Source organism: Mirounga angustirostris, unplaced genomic scaffold (assembly GCF_029215605.1).
Source record: "Mirounga angustirostris isolate CCGP_5_RB_7025 unplaced genomic scaffold, mMirAng1.0.hap1 SCAF_6, whole genome shotgun sequence".
Lineage (NCBI taxonomy): Eukaryota > Metazoa > Chordata > Mammalia > Carnivora > Phocidae > Mirounga > Mirounga angustirostris.
This window is the reverse complement of record NW_026991714.1, coordinates 15962289-15981697: the sequence shown is the minus strand read 5'-3', so window position 1 is coordinate 15981697 and position 19409 is coordinate 15962289. Positions and strand designations below refer to the sequence as shown.

At 41.1% G+C, this 19409-nt stretch overlaps 1 protein-coding gene across 1 annotated transcript in view; it reads right to left on the bottom strand.

The window, feature by feature from the left end:
• Positions 1-19409, bottom strand: part of USH2A (usherin) — a 701438-nt gene that overhangs the window by 31788 nt on the left and 650241 nt on the right. The window contains exons 61-63 of the mRNA XM_045876094.2: positions 14725-14952; positions 8753-10269; positions 5686-6007 (exon numbers count right to left, since the gene is read on the bottom strand). Of these exons, the coding sequence (XP_045732050.2) occupies positions 5686-6007; positions 8753-10269; positions 14725-14952 (2067 nt within the window). The remainder of the gene's footprint in view (positions 1-5685; positions 6008-8752; positions 10270-14724; positions 14953-19409) is intronic.

The following is a 19409-nucleotide window of genomic DNA, read 5'->3' as shown; positions in this document are numbered from 1 at the left end:
AGATCTCTCAGTTCTCTTAACACCCATTTTTTTTTAAAGTGAGGCTATGAGAAATTAAGTGCCTTGGCCAACCTGTGTGATTTTTCACTCAGTTTCATCTCCCTGCTGTGAGTATCTAAGGAGAAAGAGCCTAGGAATTGGGACTATTTCACAGTAGCATGGTGGTGTGCGTCATGTGCTGGGGCAGCCCTTGTTTCTGGCTGAACGTGTTTCCCACAGATTCATAAAGCCTTGGCTGTAGGACGGGGGTCCTGTGACCAGGCCTATTTGATCAAAGTCCTCCATTCTCTTGGTCACAGGACTATAAGGTGTTAGGCGGTTCGTGAGAGTCCAGCTCTTGGTTGACTTATGAATACTGAGAGAGAGAAGCCCTCTTTCCACTCTGAGGTGGGAGGGTAAGAATAATAATACCTATCATAATTGCGCTGGGTGAGTAGTGCCTATGTGTGAGGTGTTGGCCTAAGCATATTTATGTATCAACTCATTCAATCTCAAAGCAAGCCCAATCAAGAGAAGCTAAAGTTTGATTAGAATTTTTTAAAGTGTATGGTTGTAGATCACCCCCACGGAGGCTCCTAGAATTTAGAACTGGGGGGAGCCTCCATCTAAACACGGGGGGAAACCACTGGGAGAGGTTAAGTTGCTTAAGGATCCAGATATAGTGAGAGAAGGACTCGAAGCTGCTGTCCTTTCTCCTTCTCCCTTCTGGCTCTTCACCCGCAGTGTGGGGGTTGCACAGAGAAGGCCCCAGCAGCTCCCCCTGCGGTCTTCACACAGATGTTTTTGGCAGGAACAGTGAGGGTCCGTCCCCTTGTCTGTCTCCTTCTCAGCCCTTCCTTCCATCCTCTTTGGCATACATTTTCAGACAGAACTGTTTGGAGCCAGGGTTGGTGTGTTAGAAAGCAGCGGGCTGCCATCCTGTGTGGCCTCCCACAGCACCAGCCCTAAGATCAGTCCCACACGTAATGAGTCGTAGGGTTTCCTCTGAGGCTGACCTGTCACTTCTCAGTCACCCAGTGACGAGGCACTGGAAGCCTTCCAGCCTTCAGAGATCGTGTGAGCGTGGGTGCTTATTGCAAAAACCTGTCAAAGTGGGGGAATTTTTCAGGAAAACTAATTAAGTCACTGACAGCATGATTCGGTGAAAGGGGGAGCCATGGCAGGCCCTAGCAAATCCATGGTGAGTCATTGCCTTAAGCGAGAGTATGAATATGAATGCACAATTACTGGGAGCTGCCATCAGCCCCAGCTCTCTCCCTGCAGGTAAAAACTGAAGCTGCTCATGGAGTAGACTCACACCCAGGCCCCTCTCCAAAGCCTGTGCAGAGACTGTTGTCTTAATTTGCTTGCTGAACAATGAAGAACTTCCCCACACAGAATTTGGAGGTTCAACTATATAGATGAGTACAGCCTGAATGTGAAAGTGTTGAAGATAGGAATGAGTACTGTCTGTGAAAAGTATCACATTGGATTTTGTAAATATTCTGTCGAACAGGAAGCCTGTAATCTCCATGTAAGGAAAAGATCTGTGCACCAAAGAATTTCGTTTAGTGAAGATGCATCTCATTTATGTATGAATCACTCACTGGCAGCGTTTTTGAGAATTAGGTTTTGGTAAACTAAATTGTTTTTGAAATTCACTGAGAATGCTTGTTCTCTAATGAGACTCTGCATCATGTGGTTCTGCAGAGACACCCCATCCATCTTGTGAAATATAAAAAGGCACTTCCAAATTTCTACGATTTCTATTTCAGATCTTACTGTTCTTATTAAAGCTGATCCTTCAGAATCTCTGGAAGCTGTGCCGAAATGAATCAAATTAGAAAAATCCCATTTTAAGTGGTGGTGAATGTTATAACTCTTACTACCAAAGCCCAGGTCTCCTAAGTGAGAAACAAAGCAAAATAAAATGCCAACAGAAAACAAACAAAATCCACGAGGAAGAGTAGAAGACATTATTTGATTAACTGAGACACAAACTTTACAGATAATATATTCTGCCCCCCACCCCATTTCAGCTTCATACCAAAACAATAGGACTCTTGTTTAGGGAAGTCATGGATAGACCAAGGTAAATAAGCTGGTCATCAATTATCATCATGGAAATTAGGCACTTGTGGGGAGCTAGCTTCACTTATTTAGGCAATCGGTTTATGATGGTTTAGGACTGTGATTCTCAGCCCTGGCTGCACATTAGAATCACCTGGGGACCTTTTGGAACGCACTGATCCCTGGACCTATCCCAGAATCAGAACTACAGGGGGATGGAACCAGGGCACGGGGAACATGGTTAAAGTTCCCCAGGTGATTCTAATGTGCAGCCAGGGCTGAGAGCCACTGAATTAGGAAATCACCACTTGAAAATCTGGCTTAAGTAGCACAGCAACAATGCTGAAAAGAAAAAAAAAAAAAAAGGGTTGTGGACCATCAAAGCTGCTTATTAAAAATACAGATTGCTGAGAATCCCCATCCTCACCCCTTGGAATCTGCACTTTGAACATGCTTTTTTGGGTAATCCTTTGTTACTAGAAACACAAGGAGCCAGTACGTTTAAGATGTTCAATATTGACGTATTACTGAAAACTTAGAAGGTGCCTATAATTTAACAAGGCTTTTGCCCACCTTCAGACATGACAGTTACCAAGCTGGTTCTATGAACTGTTGTGAGCTAAGTGACACTGGCTGGACTTCACCCTCTAAGATCTCCGGAGTGAGGGATGCCCCTTTCTTTCAGTAAGAATCCCTTTCTCCACATAGTTCCTGTCCCTTCGGTCCATCGGAACTCATCCACTCGATACTCTTTTCTCCCAGAGCTCTATCACGCCCAGAGCTCCATCTGTCAAGTGATGGGTGAATTTACACTAAGAAGTGCTGCCTTGGTTTTCCCACATAATAAATTTTGGCACCTGCCTTCAGTGACTTAACTCCAAAACAGAAATGGGTACAATGTACAGGGTCATGTAGGAGCGTGGCGGACAGCAGTATCTGACGCCCTCAGGGCACACCATGTGGAAGACCACCCACCCAATTACAGATCATCACCACCCTTTTGATTAATAGGTCCAAACCTCTGGGCAGTTTCTCAGTTCTTTGGTTTTATTCCAAGAAATATAAATTACCTCAAAAACACAATCCTCTGCAGAAGGGTCAAATCATTGACAGATGTTGGGTGAATCAATGCCTCTAGGACAATGAAGGTATTTTGTGAAAGGCAACTTGCAGATGAAGTAACCCTCAGACAGGTTTGAGAGCAAAGCAAATTCATCTCAATGGCAAAATATTCTTTTGTAAAAGGGAAATCAATTCTTTTCGTACGTTACGTCCTAAATGGCTTCTGCAAGCTTAGTAGGTAGATTCAGCAGTTACACAGGCTAAATAAATCTAACACTTTAATTCATTTTTTTCAGCATTTAGTCTAAACTTCTCAAAATATTTCCTGTAAGAACTGGGTTTTGGGCAGATAGGCTAGATTTTACCCTCCTGCTTCTTATGTTGTAACAAGGTAGGATTAGTTAGTAAGTGCAAATTTGAGATCAGTTTGTTAGGAAACCCCATTAAATACTTCCATTGGGTGGAATGAGTATGGAGGAGAAGCATGACCCAGAGCTGACAGAGTTACAAAAGAAACTCTCCTCTGAATTGTGGGTCCCTTGGTTCCTGCTTGTCCTTAGCTCCCAGTAAGAAATCCCACTAGAGCTAAGACATATGCATGAGGTTTACCATTCTTTAAAAAACTGGCGTAAGACTTCAGTGGATCAACTCGCCAATTATTGAACCCAGTGGCACAACATAATGCCAAAGAAGCTATAATCGCTGGCTTGCTTTCAGTATCTATGGGTCATTTAGTTTCATCTAATTAGAAGCCAAACATTTCTTGCTGATTCCACTCAGCTCCGTCACAAAGGTGTGCTTTTATTCATAAGGGAGGACAGATAATTGAGAATAGAAGAGTCTTTGATAATTTGATACTTTTTTTAGTAAAGATATAGAGAAAAGAACAAAAGGGTGGCCGGCTACACAGATTCTGGTTGTTTCTGATACTATTTTGTTTCCAGCTGTGGTATCAATAAGCATTTTGTTTCTTTATGATATAAACCACAATCCTTTCCCTAAACCCTTGGGGCCTGATGTGTTTTTAAATAATTTTTTTTTTCAGATTATGAAAAGGTAATGAAATACATATACTGTATATTTTGTAATATCTGCAGAATGATCTGGTAATAAAACATGACATTTCTGTAGCAAAACATATAAATATTTGTATTAGATGGGATAAATAAATGCTATAAATAGTTTCAAGTTTGTTCAGATTGCATTTTGCTGCCAAATGAGTGGTGCCAAACCTAGAAAAAACTTTTAGCTTTGGAAATGGAAACAAGGGATTCTGGATACATATCTGTGTATTTCTCCAAACCATTCAAGAATCTCTTTATATTTTCAATTTTTACTAACTTCCTTGGGTAATTTGTCTCATACATTATTGGCCCAAAATATACTGTTCTCACACTTAAAATGTTACCTCTAATCACCGTACTCATCGATTTGCCCAACATATTTCTGGTGACTTAGTGATTTTATTATTTCTGGTTATGGTAAGCCTTTCAGGGTTCAGTTTCCTCTTTTAGAAAATCGCACTTGGCATTGTGCCTGGCACTTAGTGCTTGTATCAGTCAGCAAGCTTCTGACTGCAAGCAAGAGAAACTGGTTCTGACTTATGCAAAAGGGAGTTTATTGGGAGTACATGGAATTAAGAGAATAGTTGAAGAACCATGCCTAGAAATAGCAGGGATAAGAAAAGCTTTTGGACTGAGGTTAGGGATATTTTATCAGGACTTCTTACCTCCGCCTTTTAAAATTCTGAGTCACTGTCCTGAAGACCAAGCCCCAGGTGAATCTGAGGGGCTGAACACAGCTCCTGTGTCCACCACTTGGTTAGGAGATAACCCTACACATTCACTGATTGACATTCCCACCAGACCTGAGCAAGGGGTGGGGGAATCATACCCTCCCAACCCCCACCCCCCACCAGAAATGGAGTTGCTATCACAAGAAAAAGAAAAAAACACTCTGAGAGCGAAACAAAGTGAACCTAACAGAAGTCCTCTAAAGATTTCAAAATATTTTCAGAATATTTTTCTTAATTCGTGGCATTTTAGGCATATGCAAAGTCCTATTTTTTTAGACTGCTCTCATACAAAACTAGCTTCACCCCCATGCACAGGTTCATTGTTTTCCTGTAGACATTTCTCAACACTCCATATCGTTCTTGGTACAGGGGATGAAGGTACTTGCCACTGGGTTTTATTCTATCTTGGTACAATTAAGGAGTTATTTTCAAAGTGATTTTTTTCACAAGGAGTGTTTCCTGCCAAGGCAACACTGACAGAGAGAAGCTTAATGGTAGAAATCACTTCATTAATAAGGAATGCAAATACTTCACCTGAAATTTACATAAGAATAACAAGCATATATCACATGGATCAAGAACAAAGAAAATGAAGAAGGCAAATGAATATTGTCTTTCTTCCCTCATTTACTGCTTAAAAAATTTTAAAGGATATTATTAAATTCCTTAAGCCCCATGTTTCTTTAAGTGGCTTTTCAAATTGCAAGGGATTTTTACAGGCAGGTGCTGATGTGTGCCCGCAATCTCAGTGTGAATTGTCGATAATACACATTTCTTACCTGATACTCATATTCTGTGAAAGGCGATAGTTCGAAATCCGTAAAAGAGCTTGAGCTTCCATTATAGGTTAACACTGGATTTGATTTTCCAGGCCGAGTTGTGATTTGTCTTCTGTATACCTCATAATATAAAACTCTTCCATTTGGCTGAAGTGGTCCCATCCACGAAAGGGCAACTGTGGGCTGGAATCCACCTGGAGCCATCCGTACCTCTAGATGGGGTGGGGGCTGCATCAGAGGTGCAACCTCAGGGGTCTGTAGGGATGTCCAGTCACTTGACGCACATCCCAGCATGGTGCAGGCTTGAACTCGTACTTCATACCTTCAGGATACAAGGCAGAAATTACCCATAATTGGCAAAACAGATTTTCATGGAAAGAATATTTACAAGACTGCTTTCCAGATAAAAAGAGACTATTTGCTGAAAAGAAAAAGACAAATCAGTTTACATTTATTCTTGTCTATAGCTAAACCTTTTAAAGAACAACAAAGTCCTCTTTTTATAAAAATTTGAGAACATGTTAAATCCTCCTGGCTTCCCAAACTAAAACAAAAATTCTCAACTGTCTGGAAAGGGTGGGAACAATTCTTCCCTAAACAGGAATATAACTTTCAAGGTTCTCTCCAACATAAAAAATTCTGGTACTCTGCAGAATTACTTAACACAACGATGAAGAATGCAGATCTTAGGGGGTATGAACCAGTTTTCCGTAGCCCTGGGCTCTTTCTACCTCTGCAGCCGGAGCTGAATGATTCCCCAGGAATGTTTCCAGGTCACGAAGGAACATCATGGAGTTAAGGTCTCAGTGGTAATAAATCCCCTCACCTGATACCTGACATCTTAAAACAGGCTCTCTTACACCACACAAAGACCTTTTGGGGCCAAAGTTAACCCAGCTACATGCTAGATTATCAATCATGGAGACACCTTATCACCACCCAGTTAAACTCAACCAATCAATTATGTTTTGCCTCATAGTTGGTCTCCTGCCACCTGGAAAGGTCTATTTACATAGCTGGGACTTTCCCTTTCCAACAAGAGGGGCTTTTGTTAGTATTAAGTGCCTAGGGCTGTACCTAAGTGCATTTTTCCCCTCTGTTCCCATGCCCCACTGATTTTATGACACCCCTGATTTTCCCTCCAGCTGCAGCCACTTTTCTTTCTATCTTTATTTCTTTTGGTTCCAGCATTTTCCTCTTCTCTTTTCTGCTTTCCCTCCTCTTATCTCTGCTTTCTGTTCTCTGCCTTGCTTTCTATTTCCCCTGTCCTCTTCCTTTTCCCCCTTCCCCTTCTTAATTACACTTCTTTCTTCTTTTGTGCCATCTTTCATTCCCCTTTTCTGCTCCTCCTTCTTCTCTGCTCCTCCCCTGCTTATCTCCACTGTGATGGGACTACTGGTTTATGGGTGGGGCGTCCATCCATCCGTGTGTTATGGCAGGTCTGACTCCTAACCAATTCTGCGCATTTCAATTTGCCACACATAGATTATTTGTTTTCTGGATTATCTGTGGTAGTTTTAAAATTCTGGTTCATATACCTTTTGCTACTTAGAGTATTCCCATGGTCCTTCTTCCTCCTGACCCACTCCAGGTACCCCCAGGAGGGCACACTAATTTGCAGTATTCAGTTAGCATTAAGCTGCTAGAAAAACCCCAAACTACATGAACCTCAATTTCATATAGAAATGGTATGTTGTTTTAAGTCTGAATGTCACTTACATCTTCAGTGAGAGTGGAGAGCAAAGAGATATCTCTTCTCGCCTTAAATATCACTGTCAGGCTTATCAGATGATCAAACTCCCCCCACCCCCAACCTGTGAAAAGTGCTTCTTTCACACCTGGAAACCTTTTTCTTTAGAAATCTTTTTGGCTAAGAGTTTCAAAGGGGAGCAAGTTGATATGATTCTTCAAACTTGCAGGCACCAGTCAGGTAAAGAGGAAGCCAGTATAAAATGTACAGCTCTGCAGCTAACCTGGGTCTTTTTTATGCCCCAAATGAGCGTAAGATAAAAGGCAACTCACACACTATGTGGATTAGCCATGAAAGATACCTGCGGAAGTTTTAATTACTGTTTAATATTTAATGCAACCTTAAATAATTGTCATGAGTAGATGCATAAGACCATGAATGTTTCATTTAAACAGCACTATATATCAGAGATAATTATAGGAGGGATCTAATCTACACATCAGTAGATTACAATAATAGCTGAATTTTACCAGTGGTGGTTGGAAATCAACACTCTTTCAGCCTTTAATTTTTTTTAAGTGGTTCTGTTCATTTTACTAAATTTTAAGCATAAAATGTCTTTTATTACTCTTCTCGCTGGGGATGTAAGTTACTTAAAATGTGATGGGGAAAAATGCCAAGTAATTCTTCAAGCTATAGGAAAAGGGCCAGTGGTAGGATTCCTTCATATGGAGAGCAGTACACATCCATGCACGTCAGAGAGCCCCGAGGGGACCACTGAGAAATAGGAGGTAGCAAACTGGCACCATCCTGGGAAGTCATGACATCAGAGCTGGGGAAATCCTAAGGGGTTGGGGAAATAGAGTCCAGTGAGTCTCATTATCCCTGGAAGACGTGCTGGATTCAGGAAGAAGTCTCTCCCCAAAACAAAATTTGGGTCAGTCCAGCTCCGGCTAGTAAGAGCTCTCATTGGTACTTTTTTCATATTTAAAATAATACCTAATTTTCTTCACTGCCTGGATTAGATAATACCGTCTGGGTTCCCCCAACTGTCCAGGGGCCTGGATGTTTTCTGGAGGGACTAGACTCAGGGAGGGGGCCCATCTCTGTGACTTGTTCCAGACATTGTGGTGAATTGCAAACATTTCTGAAAAACTGACTCTCAAGATGTCACCTGCAAGAATGCTCTCTAGAAGTTACACAAGCAAGTTTTGACCAGATGAGGGCGTGTTTAGTCTACTGTCAATGGTTAAGGGGTTGGGGGTTGGGGATATCACCCATCTTGCTTTTAGAGTTTTCATTTGAACTGACGGAGGGCTCTCATGCTATAGAAAGTTCAGTGGCTTACTCTTAGCAAATCTGGAGTTGGCTACGTACCTGTGAAACGGCTTCAGCTGGTCTACTACGAATGACTGTGTGTCAAAAGAATTATGAGTTGTATTGATGTGTATGACTTTTGTTTCTTTTTCAAACAGCTCTCGGATAAAGAGGGTATAATTGACAATATGGCCATTTGTCCTCACGGGAGCGTCCCAGTTCACTAAAATCTGTTGCGGACCCTTGGCCTTTAATTTTGGAGGTTCTATCCCTGAAGGTGCTGAGGGGCTGGTTCTATCTTTGATGAGTGGACTCAAAACACCCCCTTGGCTGTTGTTGGCAGTCACTGTGTAGCCGTACTCCACACCTGGGGTGAGAGTAAAATCATGATAGCGAGTTTCCAGGCCAGTATAGACAATGGTTCCATCCCGTCTAAGTTCATAACTTCTGATCTGGCCGTTTGGTTTTCTGGGAGGTTTCCAGGTGATTTCTATGGATTCTGAGCCGGTGACTTGCAGTTTTGGAGGGTCCATGTTCTGCGGTGGGGCCTCCATGGTCCAGGCAGATTTGGATGCACTAGCCGTACAGCCCCCATTGGTGCAAGCTTCCAGGGAGAAATTATACTGAGTATAAGGCTGTAGGTCAGAAACCAGCAGGGACAGGCTCTGCCCAGCAAGGTACTCCTTACCGTCCAACCTAAGCAAATATTTAGTGATCTTTCCATTTTGAATCGATGGTGGTGCCCACGATACATTTATTTGAGTGGCGTTGATGGTCCGGAGAGCTGGAGGGCTGACTCCTGCTGGAGCAGCCTCAGGAGTGGTAAAGCTGGTGGTTTCGCTGGTGGAGCAGCCTCCATCTGAGCAGGCTATGACTGCATAACTGTACGTGGAAAACGGAAGCAGGTCTTCATCAGTATACTTGAAAGTCACAGCATCAAAGCTGAAAGGATAGAGCACTCTGTTCCTTTGAAGTTTATATGACTGGATAATGCCATTAGACTGTTCCGGCGGGATCCAGGAAATCAGCAGTTTTGGAGGATTCAGAGATACACAGGCTACCTCAGGTGGAGAGAGACCCTCTGGAGGAGCCGGCATTGTCCTTACTACGTTCCAAGAGCTACAGGTGTGGCCTGCTGAATTCCAAGTGTGGATTTTGTACCCACACTGCGTCCATGGCTGCAAACCGGTGTCATTATACATAAATGTGTTCCTTTCAGTATTATATTCTGTGAAAACAATTTTCTCATCGGCCTGGATTGTCTGATTTCCCCAAGCTTTCCCCTCGAAACACCTGCGAATCACTTCATAGCGAATTATCTTTCCGTGTGGGTGGAGAGGCTCAGACCAGCTCAGCTCAATGCTGGTGGAGCCTACAGACTGGATCGCAGGAGCCAGCTGAGAGTGGGGAGGGGCTTCCTCTGTCCACAGAGGCTGGGGCGCTGAGTGTGCACAGCCCACCTTGGTGCAGGCCTCCAGGACCAGCGTGTAGAGAGTGAAAGGGACCAGGCGTCGGAAGAGAAACTGCCGATTCAAGCCAGTGTACTCCAGGATACCCTCACTGAAGATGTTGTAGGTCTGGAGGAAGACGAGAAGAGGGAAAACAAGGTGTAACATATGATTTCTTGGTGTAGCTATTTCATCCCTTTAACCTTCTCTCCCTCCCATTCCTCATCTTGATGGTCCTAATCCAGATGAAGCACTCTGATATTAATTTTGGGAATGTGATATTTTCTAGTTAATGTAAAGTTCACGAAAAGAATAACACTGGTTTCCTTTGCCTTTTTTTTTTTTCTTTTTAAGGTTGGATATCATATAAGCACGTATCTAACAGCTAAGGAGTATTGAAGCTGGTTCTTCGACTTAACAAGTAAAATAGGTTTCCTCCTATTTTATGCTTTTTAAAAATAAGGAAAAGTATTCAAATCCCCTGTTTTATAGATGATGAGCACTTTGGATCTCATTCTGAGTGGGGTAAGTAGGGCCTATCTACATTGTCTATCTCTTGCAGCATTTATTGGAAAATGGAGTTATAATGCTTAACCATTTATACCAGGGTGCCAGGGCTGAAAATGTCTGTGTATCCATGTGCGCGCACACATACATAGACATATATGCATATATGTATTATACATATCTACACAAATATAGATACAAATTTTGAGGACTAGAAGATGGAAAAAACCACACTGTTTTCTCTTGCATGCCATGGGAGAATTGATTGCTCCTCTGGAGCAAAGTATTCTTCTGTTCTGGGGAAAACCATCTGAATATTCGTCATATAAATATAGAGCAAATTTTTATCCCATATTATTCATCCTTCTTTGGGAAAGATGGGATGTAACAACTTGAATGTAGATGTTTTTATACAGTGATTTCCTGCCCTTCTCCAGCCTCGATGCACCTGAGAGATATGATACATTCCTGTGGTTGGTAGTGACTCTCCAGGATGGCATCCCTCAAGAGGAGCTGGGGTGTACATCAGAATCCCTTGGGAGGCACATCTAGTTCAAAACATTCCACAGGCAAAATTAACTTGGACTGCACTGTTGATAGACTTTTTGTTATTTAAAATTAAATAGCCTAGATTTTGGAAATCGATTTATGTTGGATTATTGTATTTCAGTGTGATTTTTTTTCTAGTTGGGTTCCTAGAGCAAGACCACACCCCCGAGGGATGGGAAATAGTGTATTTTCTGAAGAGAGCTTAGCTTCCATAATCAATTTGAAAGCCTCTATGAGTCCCTGAGCTCCCTCATATTCACCTAGTAAATCTCTAACTAGTATTAAATATAGCTTTCCCTCTGTACCTTAGCTTCTAACTGGGTTTGGGGAAAAACACTTGAATATTCTGACTGGTCTCGCTTTAAATACCTTACTATAAATTTTAAGTGGGTGATTCCCCACTTGTAGGCCTATTCCATTCCCCCATATGTTCGCTCTTTCATTTTCCAAAGTGATTCTTTCATATCTTCTTCTTTCTCCACCAACTGCCATCACCCTCTTCTGTACCTCATAGGTGGTTGTTGACAGAACCACATACTTGACTAGGGAAATAGAAGCAGTCAAAAGGGAATATTCTCATGTTATATATTATCATCACCATGTCCATGTGAATCTAGACTTACAGTGTGTGCCCTCCTTCCTTATGCTCTGGATGAAGTATCTCTGCCCCTGTGGAGCCCACCTGAGCTCCGGATCCCATACCTGCTCCTTCCTACAGATTTCACTCATGCAATCATTCTCATTATCTCTTGCATCACCAATTTATCTCCCTCTACTGGGCTATTTCTCTTAGTGGTTAAATGTATTCTAGTATCTTTCACTGATTTTTAAATAAAACTTCTTGACACTCTAGTTCCCCAGCTACTGCCCTGTTTTTCTGCTTTTCATCTATACTTCTTTAAAGAGTTGGGGTCCTCATTCCTCACTTGCTATTTTCCCCTCAAGCCATCCCAACCTGGTTTCTCATTTTACCACTTGATCTTCTTGTCAAGGTCACAATGATTACCTCATTTCCAGGTCCAGGATGACTTCTCTGCCCTCACTCCACTTGATCTCTCAACAGCATTGGACATACTTTCTCCACAGTTTTGGGATGCCCCACTCATCTACCTGTCTTTCTACCCCACTTGCCTCTTCTGAGTCTCCTTTGCTGGCCCCACTTCTTCCTCTTGACCTTCTGTATTCCTCAGAGCTTGATCCCAGTCTCTCATCATCTCTAGTTATATTCTCTCCATAACTGATCTCCTCTAGGCCCATGGGTTTAGATGCCACCCATATATGAATGGATTCTAAAAATAGAGTTCTAGACTTATACCTCCAGCTGTCTACTTGTCCCTTCAAACCTGTACACTTTCCAACCTTATCTTCTCAGCCAATGACTCAAGGCCTGAATATCCTTTTTCCTTCTTGTTTCACATCCAGTCCATTAACAGATCTTGTCAAGTTTGCTTTCTGGATATATCTCCAATCCACCTACATCTTCTACCCTCACAGCTCCCACTCTAATTCAAGCCACATAAATTCTACCCTAAATTTTTAGTATCTTCCAAACTCCACTGGTCTTCTTAGAGTCCATTTTATACATAGCAGCCAGAGTGATTTTGGAAAACATAAATTTGACTATGCTATTTAATTGCCTAAACCCTTCAGTAATTTTTCATCGCACTTAGAATAAGTTCCAAACTCATCACAGCCCACAAGGTTGGACACAGTCTACCTCCTACCAATCTGCCATTCTCATCTTTCTCTCCCCGCACCCCTCCGATGCTTCAACCACACTGGCTTTCTTCCCTTCATTTGAATGCACCAAGTTCATTCCTGGCTTCAGGCCCTGCATTTGCTGTTCACTTTGTCTGGAACATTTTGCTCTCATATCTTCACATGACTGACTCGGTCTTGTCATTCAGGGCTCAGCTCAAATGTCAACTCAATTCAAATGATCATCCATTCTAAAATAGCCCGAGCAGGCATAATTATATTATTCTGTTTAATTTTCTTTATAGTTTTCATCCTTCTCTGGAATTCTCTTATTTGTGTACTAGCTTTTTGTTTGCTTCTCTGTACCCCCACCATTCGTGTGTGTGTGTGTGTGTGCATGCACGTGCATGCACACACACACACACAGGTAAGGTGTGTGACAGCAGGGATCTTGCCTGTCTTGTTCACTCCTGAATAAATGCCTGGCACTTAGTAGAAGCTCAATGAATATTTGGTGAAATGTAAGCGAAGATAAAGGAGTAGATATTCCTATTGTCAATCATGCCAGGAAGAGGCAGACACTGGAATGGGAAACAAACACTCATAAGGAGGGGCACTTTGATGGGTATGAGGAGAGAGACTCTTTTCTCTGATGGGATCTTAGGGCTGTGGCTTGGATTTTGAGACCCTGGATCCTACGACTCAAACCTCCTGCCCTGGACTGGGGGAAGTCAGGCACTGTCACATGTAGGCAGGCTGGTAGAAGGCAGCTTGCTTCTGCTGCCTGTAGCAGGCCTGGAGCTTGGCTGAGAGGCAGCCCTTGTACTAAGCAGTGAGGTGAGGCTGCTACATGGAGGCCCACGAGGATGGGCCTGGGCCTGTGAGCTGTAGTTACAGTTCTAAGTTGTTGCTGTAGGTAATTTCTGCTGTCATCTTCCTTATAGGGTTTTTATGGAAGCTTTCTCCAAAGTTACAGCTTAGTCTCAAATGTTCTATGTAGAATTAATGGGGGACTCTTTGCCACCTTGAGAAGGAGTGGTCAAGGAGAGGCAGTGCCTACAGGAGCAGCCATCCCAGCCTGCAGAAGGCAGTCGATCAGGGCCTAAGTGGTGGTCCAGGGCTAGAGGCAGCCACAGACTGACAGGTAAGTCACCCCAACTGTTGGGGAGGAACAGCCAAAAGGGAAATGAAGACTGGCTTGCATGTGGGTGATCATTCAAAGTAACAAAATGCAGTCTAATAATAGAAATGCAACCTTATTTGTGCTCACAGACTGGTAAAACCTGAGATGCACCTAGGACATTAGTAAGACTGCTCTTCATGGCTATGCATGGAGGCGGGGGCGTTAACAGACATGGGAGGCTTCCTGTCTTCTGCTCAGTGAGCTCTGCTCAAAGCACAAATTAGGCAAGACTTAAGCAAATAACTGGGCAGGATAATTCAGGAGGCAGTAGGAACAGTCATTTAGAGTTCAGTTTTGGCGTGACTTCCTGACTTAAAATTGCAATTCGATCATTTGGAATGTGGGCTTGGACAATTATTTAGCTTTTATAAGCCTCATGAAATTTAGTGGCACCTACCTGGTAGGGTTGATGTGCAAATTAAATGAGATAATCCACGGAGAGCACTTAGCCCAGTGTTGGGTTCATAGGAAACATAATACATGGGAGCTAGTTTTTCCGATCTATGATTAAGTGCCTGGAGGATCTATCAAGGAGGATTAAACAGACGGTGAAGGGTGTTTTCCCACAGTGACCTGATGGCATGTCAGGGCTCATTTATTTATCTGGAGAACACCAAACATGATTTCATATTCAGAGTAGACGTTACCTTAATCACACCATTGGTTCTCACAGGCTCTGACCACTGTAACAACAAAGCCCGGCCGTTCTCTTGCTGTTCTACGGTAAAGTTGCTCAGTCCACTTGGGGAAGATTCTAGGGTTTGAACCACAGTCCAGGGGCTTGAAACTTCTCCTGCCTGGTTTGTGGCCACAATTCCAATGTGATATGTTGTGAATGGTTCTAACCCAAACAGGTGGGCTTGAAGGCTCATTCCCTGCACGAAAATTAACAGGTTAGTTTTCTTTTAGAAGCTGCTAACAATTGCTGGAAGATCATTCTCTGACCAAGGTATAGTAGCAATGACAGCAAAAATATCACAACAGAGTTTTTGAATTATTAAGAAAACAATGTGTTTTTTTATTGTTCTTCACACCTGAATAAATTATCTAATGTTGTGTAATTTCAGACATACACAAAATATGGATTAGATAGGATCCTTGCCTTTCCAGAGTTTGCAACCCAGAGGATGTGATATATAACATAAAAAAAAAAAAAATCTTTGATGCTTCAGGACAGTGCTACATCCAGCTCATGGTGGAAATCAGTAGCACCAAGTTTCATGACAAAGAATGGGATAATCTTAAGGGTTTGGAGATCTAACTGGAACAGTTAATCTCCAGCACCATTTGTTTACACATACAACTCTCTCTAGTCTCCCTCTCTCATTCTCTTGGTATTTATATCTTACAAATGCAGTAAAACAGACACAAGAAAACAAAACAACAAGCAAACTGAACTATGAATGCACAAACACTCTTAGAGAAGTCTACTAGTGATATACATGTGAAAATATTCTCATTTGTTAAAAACACCATAACTAGAACCATCAAACTTACCAAAAGTAATTGTTAGCTAGGCTTTGAGAGTTTGGTTTTTGTTAATTTAAAAGAAAAAAAAAAAGGATAGTAGAATTAAGGTGGTTTTTTTTTTTTTCTTCCTGCTTGGAGAGAACATTTAACATATTTTATTTACATAACTAAAAGCTGGAACTAAAAGTCTTCATGTTTTGAAAGAGCCCAAGGTGCTCTTTCTACATCTGGGCTGGATGGATATGTCTGTTTACAAATAGCAATTATGTCTGAAAGTGGACCGTTAATATGTATATAGGTAAACACACACACACACACACATACAGACACAGAAACACCCAGAGACACACAGACACACAGACACATACACACTTTCTTTTGCGTACTATACATGATTAATCATGAGGAAGTTTTGACTCGCTTAATGGGATATTTATGCTTAATGGTGTGTAAGATCAGGTTTGGTTTATCAGATGTTTAAATATGACAGTTTTCAATTGTCTTCCCCTTGGTGGATACAAAAGGACAAATGGGGGGGAGAGAAGAGGAAGTTATTTCTGAGAGTAGATACCTGAAAGCATCAGACAAAATTATGTGAATGGAAATTCTCCTTAATGTAGAGGCATCCAAATATTATTTTGAATAAAATCTAAAACAAGGTGGCGAAATCGAACTGAACCATTTTCCAAAAAACTGGTCAGACAAAACCAAAACACATCACAGAAATAATTTTTGACAGTTTCCTCACATTCTTGGTTATAAGTTTCAACTGTTAAATGTCTCTTACTATGTGTTAAACACAAGCAGAGAAAATATAATTTCCTTTATTTATCAAAAACTTGTAAGTTAATTTTCCTCTTTCGATAAGTCCCATTATGATATTACATGCTAACCTCTTGAAATCTTTTAATATTTAAACATTTGCTAAGCGACCAGACTCTGAAACAAATTTTATAGAAATACTAATTTCTCTTTTTTAAAATATTAAAAGTTAGATCATAAATATTTAAAACTTATTTCTCCACAACATTGGATTGGTCTTTTAGATAAATACAGCACAGAACTAGAATGACCATAATGAATATTAAATCTGAAGATGCTACAAGTCCCGATTGCAAACATTCTTTTCTGATAAATGATTCCTTTTCTGTAGAAATAGGGCAAACACGGGCAAGATTAATAATGCAAAAAAGAAAAACTCTTTGTTCAGAATATTCAGTAATAGATGCCCAAAAAGCATAAGCTCCAAAGCAAATAGTAATCACCTCTAACAGATTATATATAAAAAAGGTAGGCTGTTGGGGGACATTTAGGGATAGCTTTTGTCATAAGAAACATGAAAAGCATGTGGGCTATAAAGCAAAAACATATGTATATTGTCAATAGCAGCACCTGCTCAATTAGAGTTTATTTCAGAGCTGAGAATTCCATTCAGCCCCTAGATGGCAATACTACCAAACTCTTTTGGTAACACGAGTACTTAATGATTAACAACTGGCATTCAGTCATCCAACACACTCCAGGCAACCATTTAAAAAATAACAAAACTGATTTCATTATAGATCCTTTTAATAAACATTTATAGCTCAGATCCTCAGAAAGCAGAAGTATTCAGAACGCCCTGGCCTCAAAACATCCGCCATCTAATGTAGAAATATGACCTGCAGATCTCAAGTCGAAGTTCGTGCATGCCTGACACAGAGATCTTTAGAGGTTTATTCCTACAAAAGGTGATTACAGTAGTTGTTTTGCTTACTTTGGTCTGTATCTTAAAAGAAAAAAAAAAGAAAGAATCTCATATTGTAAATGTAAAGGAAATGTAAAGGAGAATTTTTATACATAAATTTATGGAGGACAAGTTCTCACATTGTGTTGTTATTTCTGAAGAGCAACACACACACACACACCTTAAATAAGCCTCATTAATGGCCATGCTTTTTGTCAATGTTTAGTAAAGGCCACATATTAAAAAATGCAGAAAATTTAAAAATGGCAAGACGATCCTTACCAATATATTCTTCAACATTTAAAGAAATCATTTACATTATTCTCTCTTGAATGGATTTCCAACACCAAAGTTCACTATTTTAGAATCCTGCTGTAAAATTTGGACAGAGTTCATTCTGCGGATTGGGTCGTATCTTGTCTGTTTATTCAGTTACTTGGTTTTTTCCCCCTTAAATTCAGATTTACTTGAACACTGTCTACCTTAAGTGTTTTGGATTAAATACCTTCCTTTGGGGATGTAGTGTTCTCCGCTATTGACTAGTGAAAGTCATCATTAAAAACCCTTTTCTTGGGGCGCCTGGGTGGCTCAGTCGTTAAGCGTCTGCCTTCGGCTCAGGTCATGATCCCAGGGTCATGGGATCGAGCCCCGCATCGGGCTCCCTGCTCAGCAGGAAGCCTGCTTCTCCCTCTCCCACTCCTCCTGCTTGTGTTTCCTCTCTCGCTGTCTCTCTATCTGTCAGATAAATAAATAAAATCTTTAAAAAAATAAAAAAAATAAAAAAAACCTTTTCTTCCCTTTCATTCCTCTGCTCCCCCTACTTCCATCCCCTATGGAGATGATCTAGATTCAATACTCTTACTTCTTCCTCCTCATTGTCCTTATTTTGCTCCTTCTTTCCCTCACTCTTCCATCTTACTGATTCTTAGGAGATAGATTTCTTGTTATCCCCGATCTCTGGGCTACAAGCTTGTGCTCACTTCCCATCTGTCCTTGTCCTTCCCATGTTCACATCCACCTAATGTTCATATTTTTATTCTACAAGTATTTAACTACTTTTGTTAGGCAGCAGGTGGAAAGAATGATTCAACAGAGGAAAAGAGGCATAATCCAGTCTCTGCAATCTAATATTTCCAACGAGACTTAGCTTTTTTTAAAAAAAAAAAAAACTTACATGCATAATGGTCAGAGTCTGGATCCAAATCCGTATGTCCTTTTATGAGACATAAAGACAAGACTCTCTGGAACACTTTGCCAGTTGAGGTTCTGCTGGCAATTTGAACTGCATTTTAACCTCTCAACTCTGCTCCTGGGGGCACATGAAACTACTTGGAGTCTTCAGCAGTCTGACAATTTTACACCATCTCCTCTGATTATTTTTGATGACTTGAAGTGCCCCAAAGGTGGCCATGGGGTCAATAGGTTTATGTAGGTTGAAAATGATCAAAAATTACCATTGATCTGTAGCTGTCAATAAAAGACTGCGTGGGGAGACTCCCTGCACAAATGTTTAAACTGCATAAAGCAACCTAACTTAGTCATCTTTGAGTCTATTGATCTGATGATCCAGCAGTTTCCAAAGCTTTCCCTCTGGTCTTTGTGGTGCATTTTCACTGAACCCACTTACCTTGGCCCTTAGGAATCTTTTTTACCCTGCTCCTGGTAATGAACCAAAACAGTGGCATAGAGGTACTGCTGTGCTCATCAACAGAGTATTGTGTGTGCTTATTACATGTTGGAAAGGGTTAATCTTCCTGGTCACCATCAACTTCATTCCCAGCTGATGGGGTTTCTTCTGTCCATACTCCTTATCATGGCTTATCATACACTCCTCATTTTAAAATGTGTGACTTTTGGCCTATAAATCCTAACCCGGTTACAGGATTCTTTTCCTTGTTAGTTATCATGAATGCCAAGATCCAGAGAATATGTCACATCAAAATTTTGCTTTCTTTTGTATAAAGAGAGCTTCAGAGGAATCTAAATTTAATTCTATTAACCTCTGTTTTCCTTAGTTGAACCATTTGGGTGCTTCTTCTTAGTTTTATCATAAGTTATAATTTTCCTATAAATATAACAATAAACAAATGGTTATAGACAAGTTTCTGGTTTAGACTACAAATAAAACACGAGAAG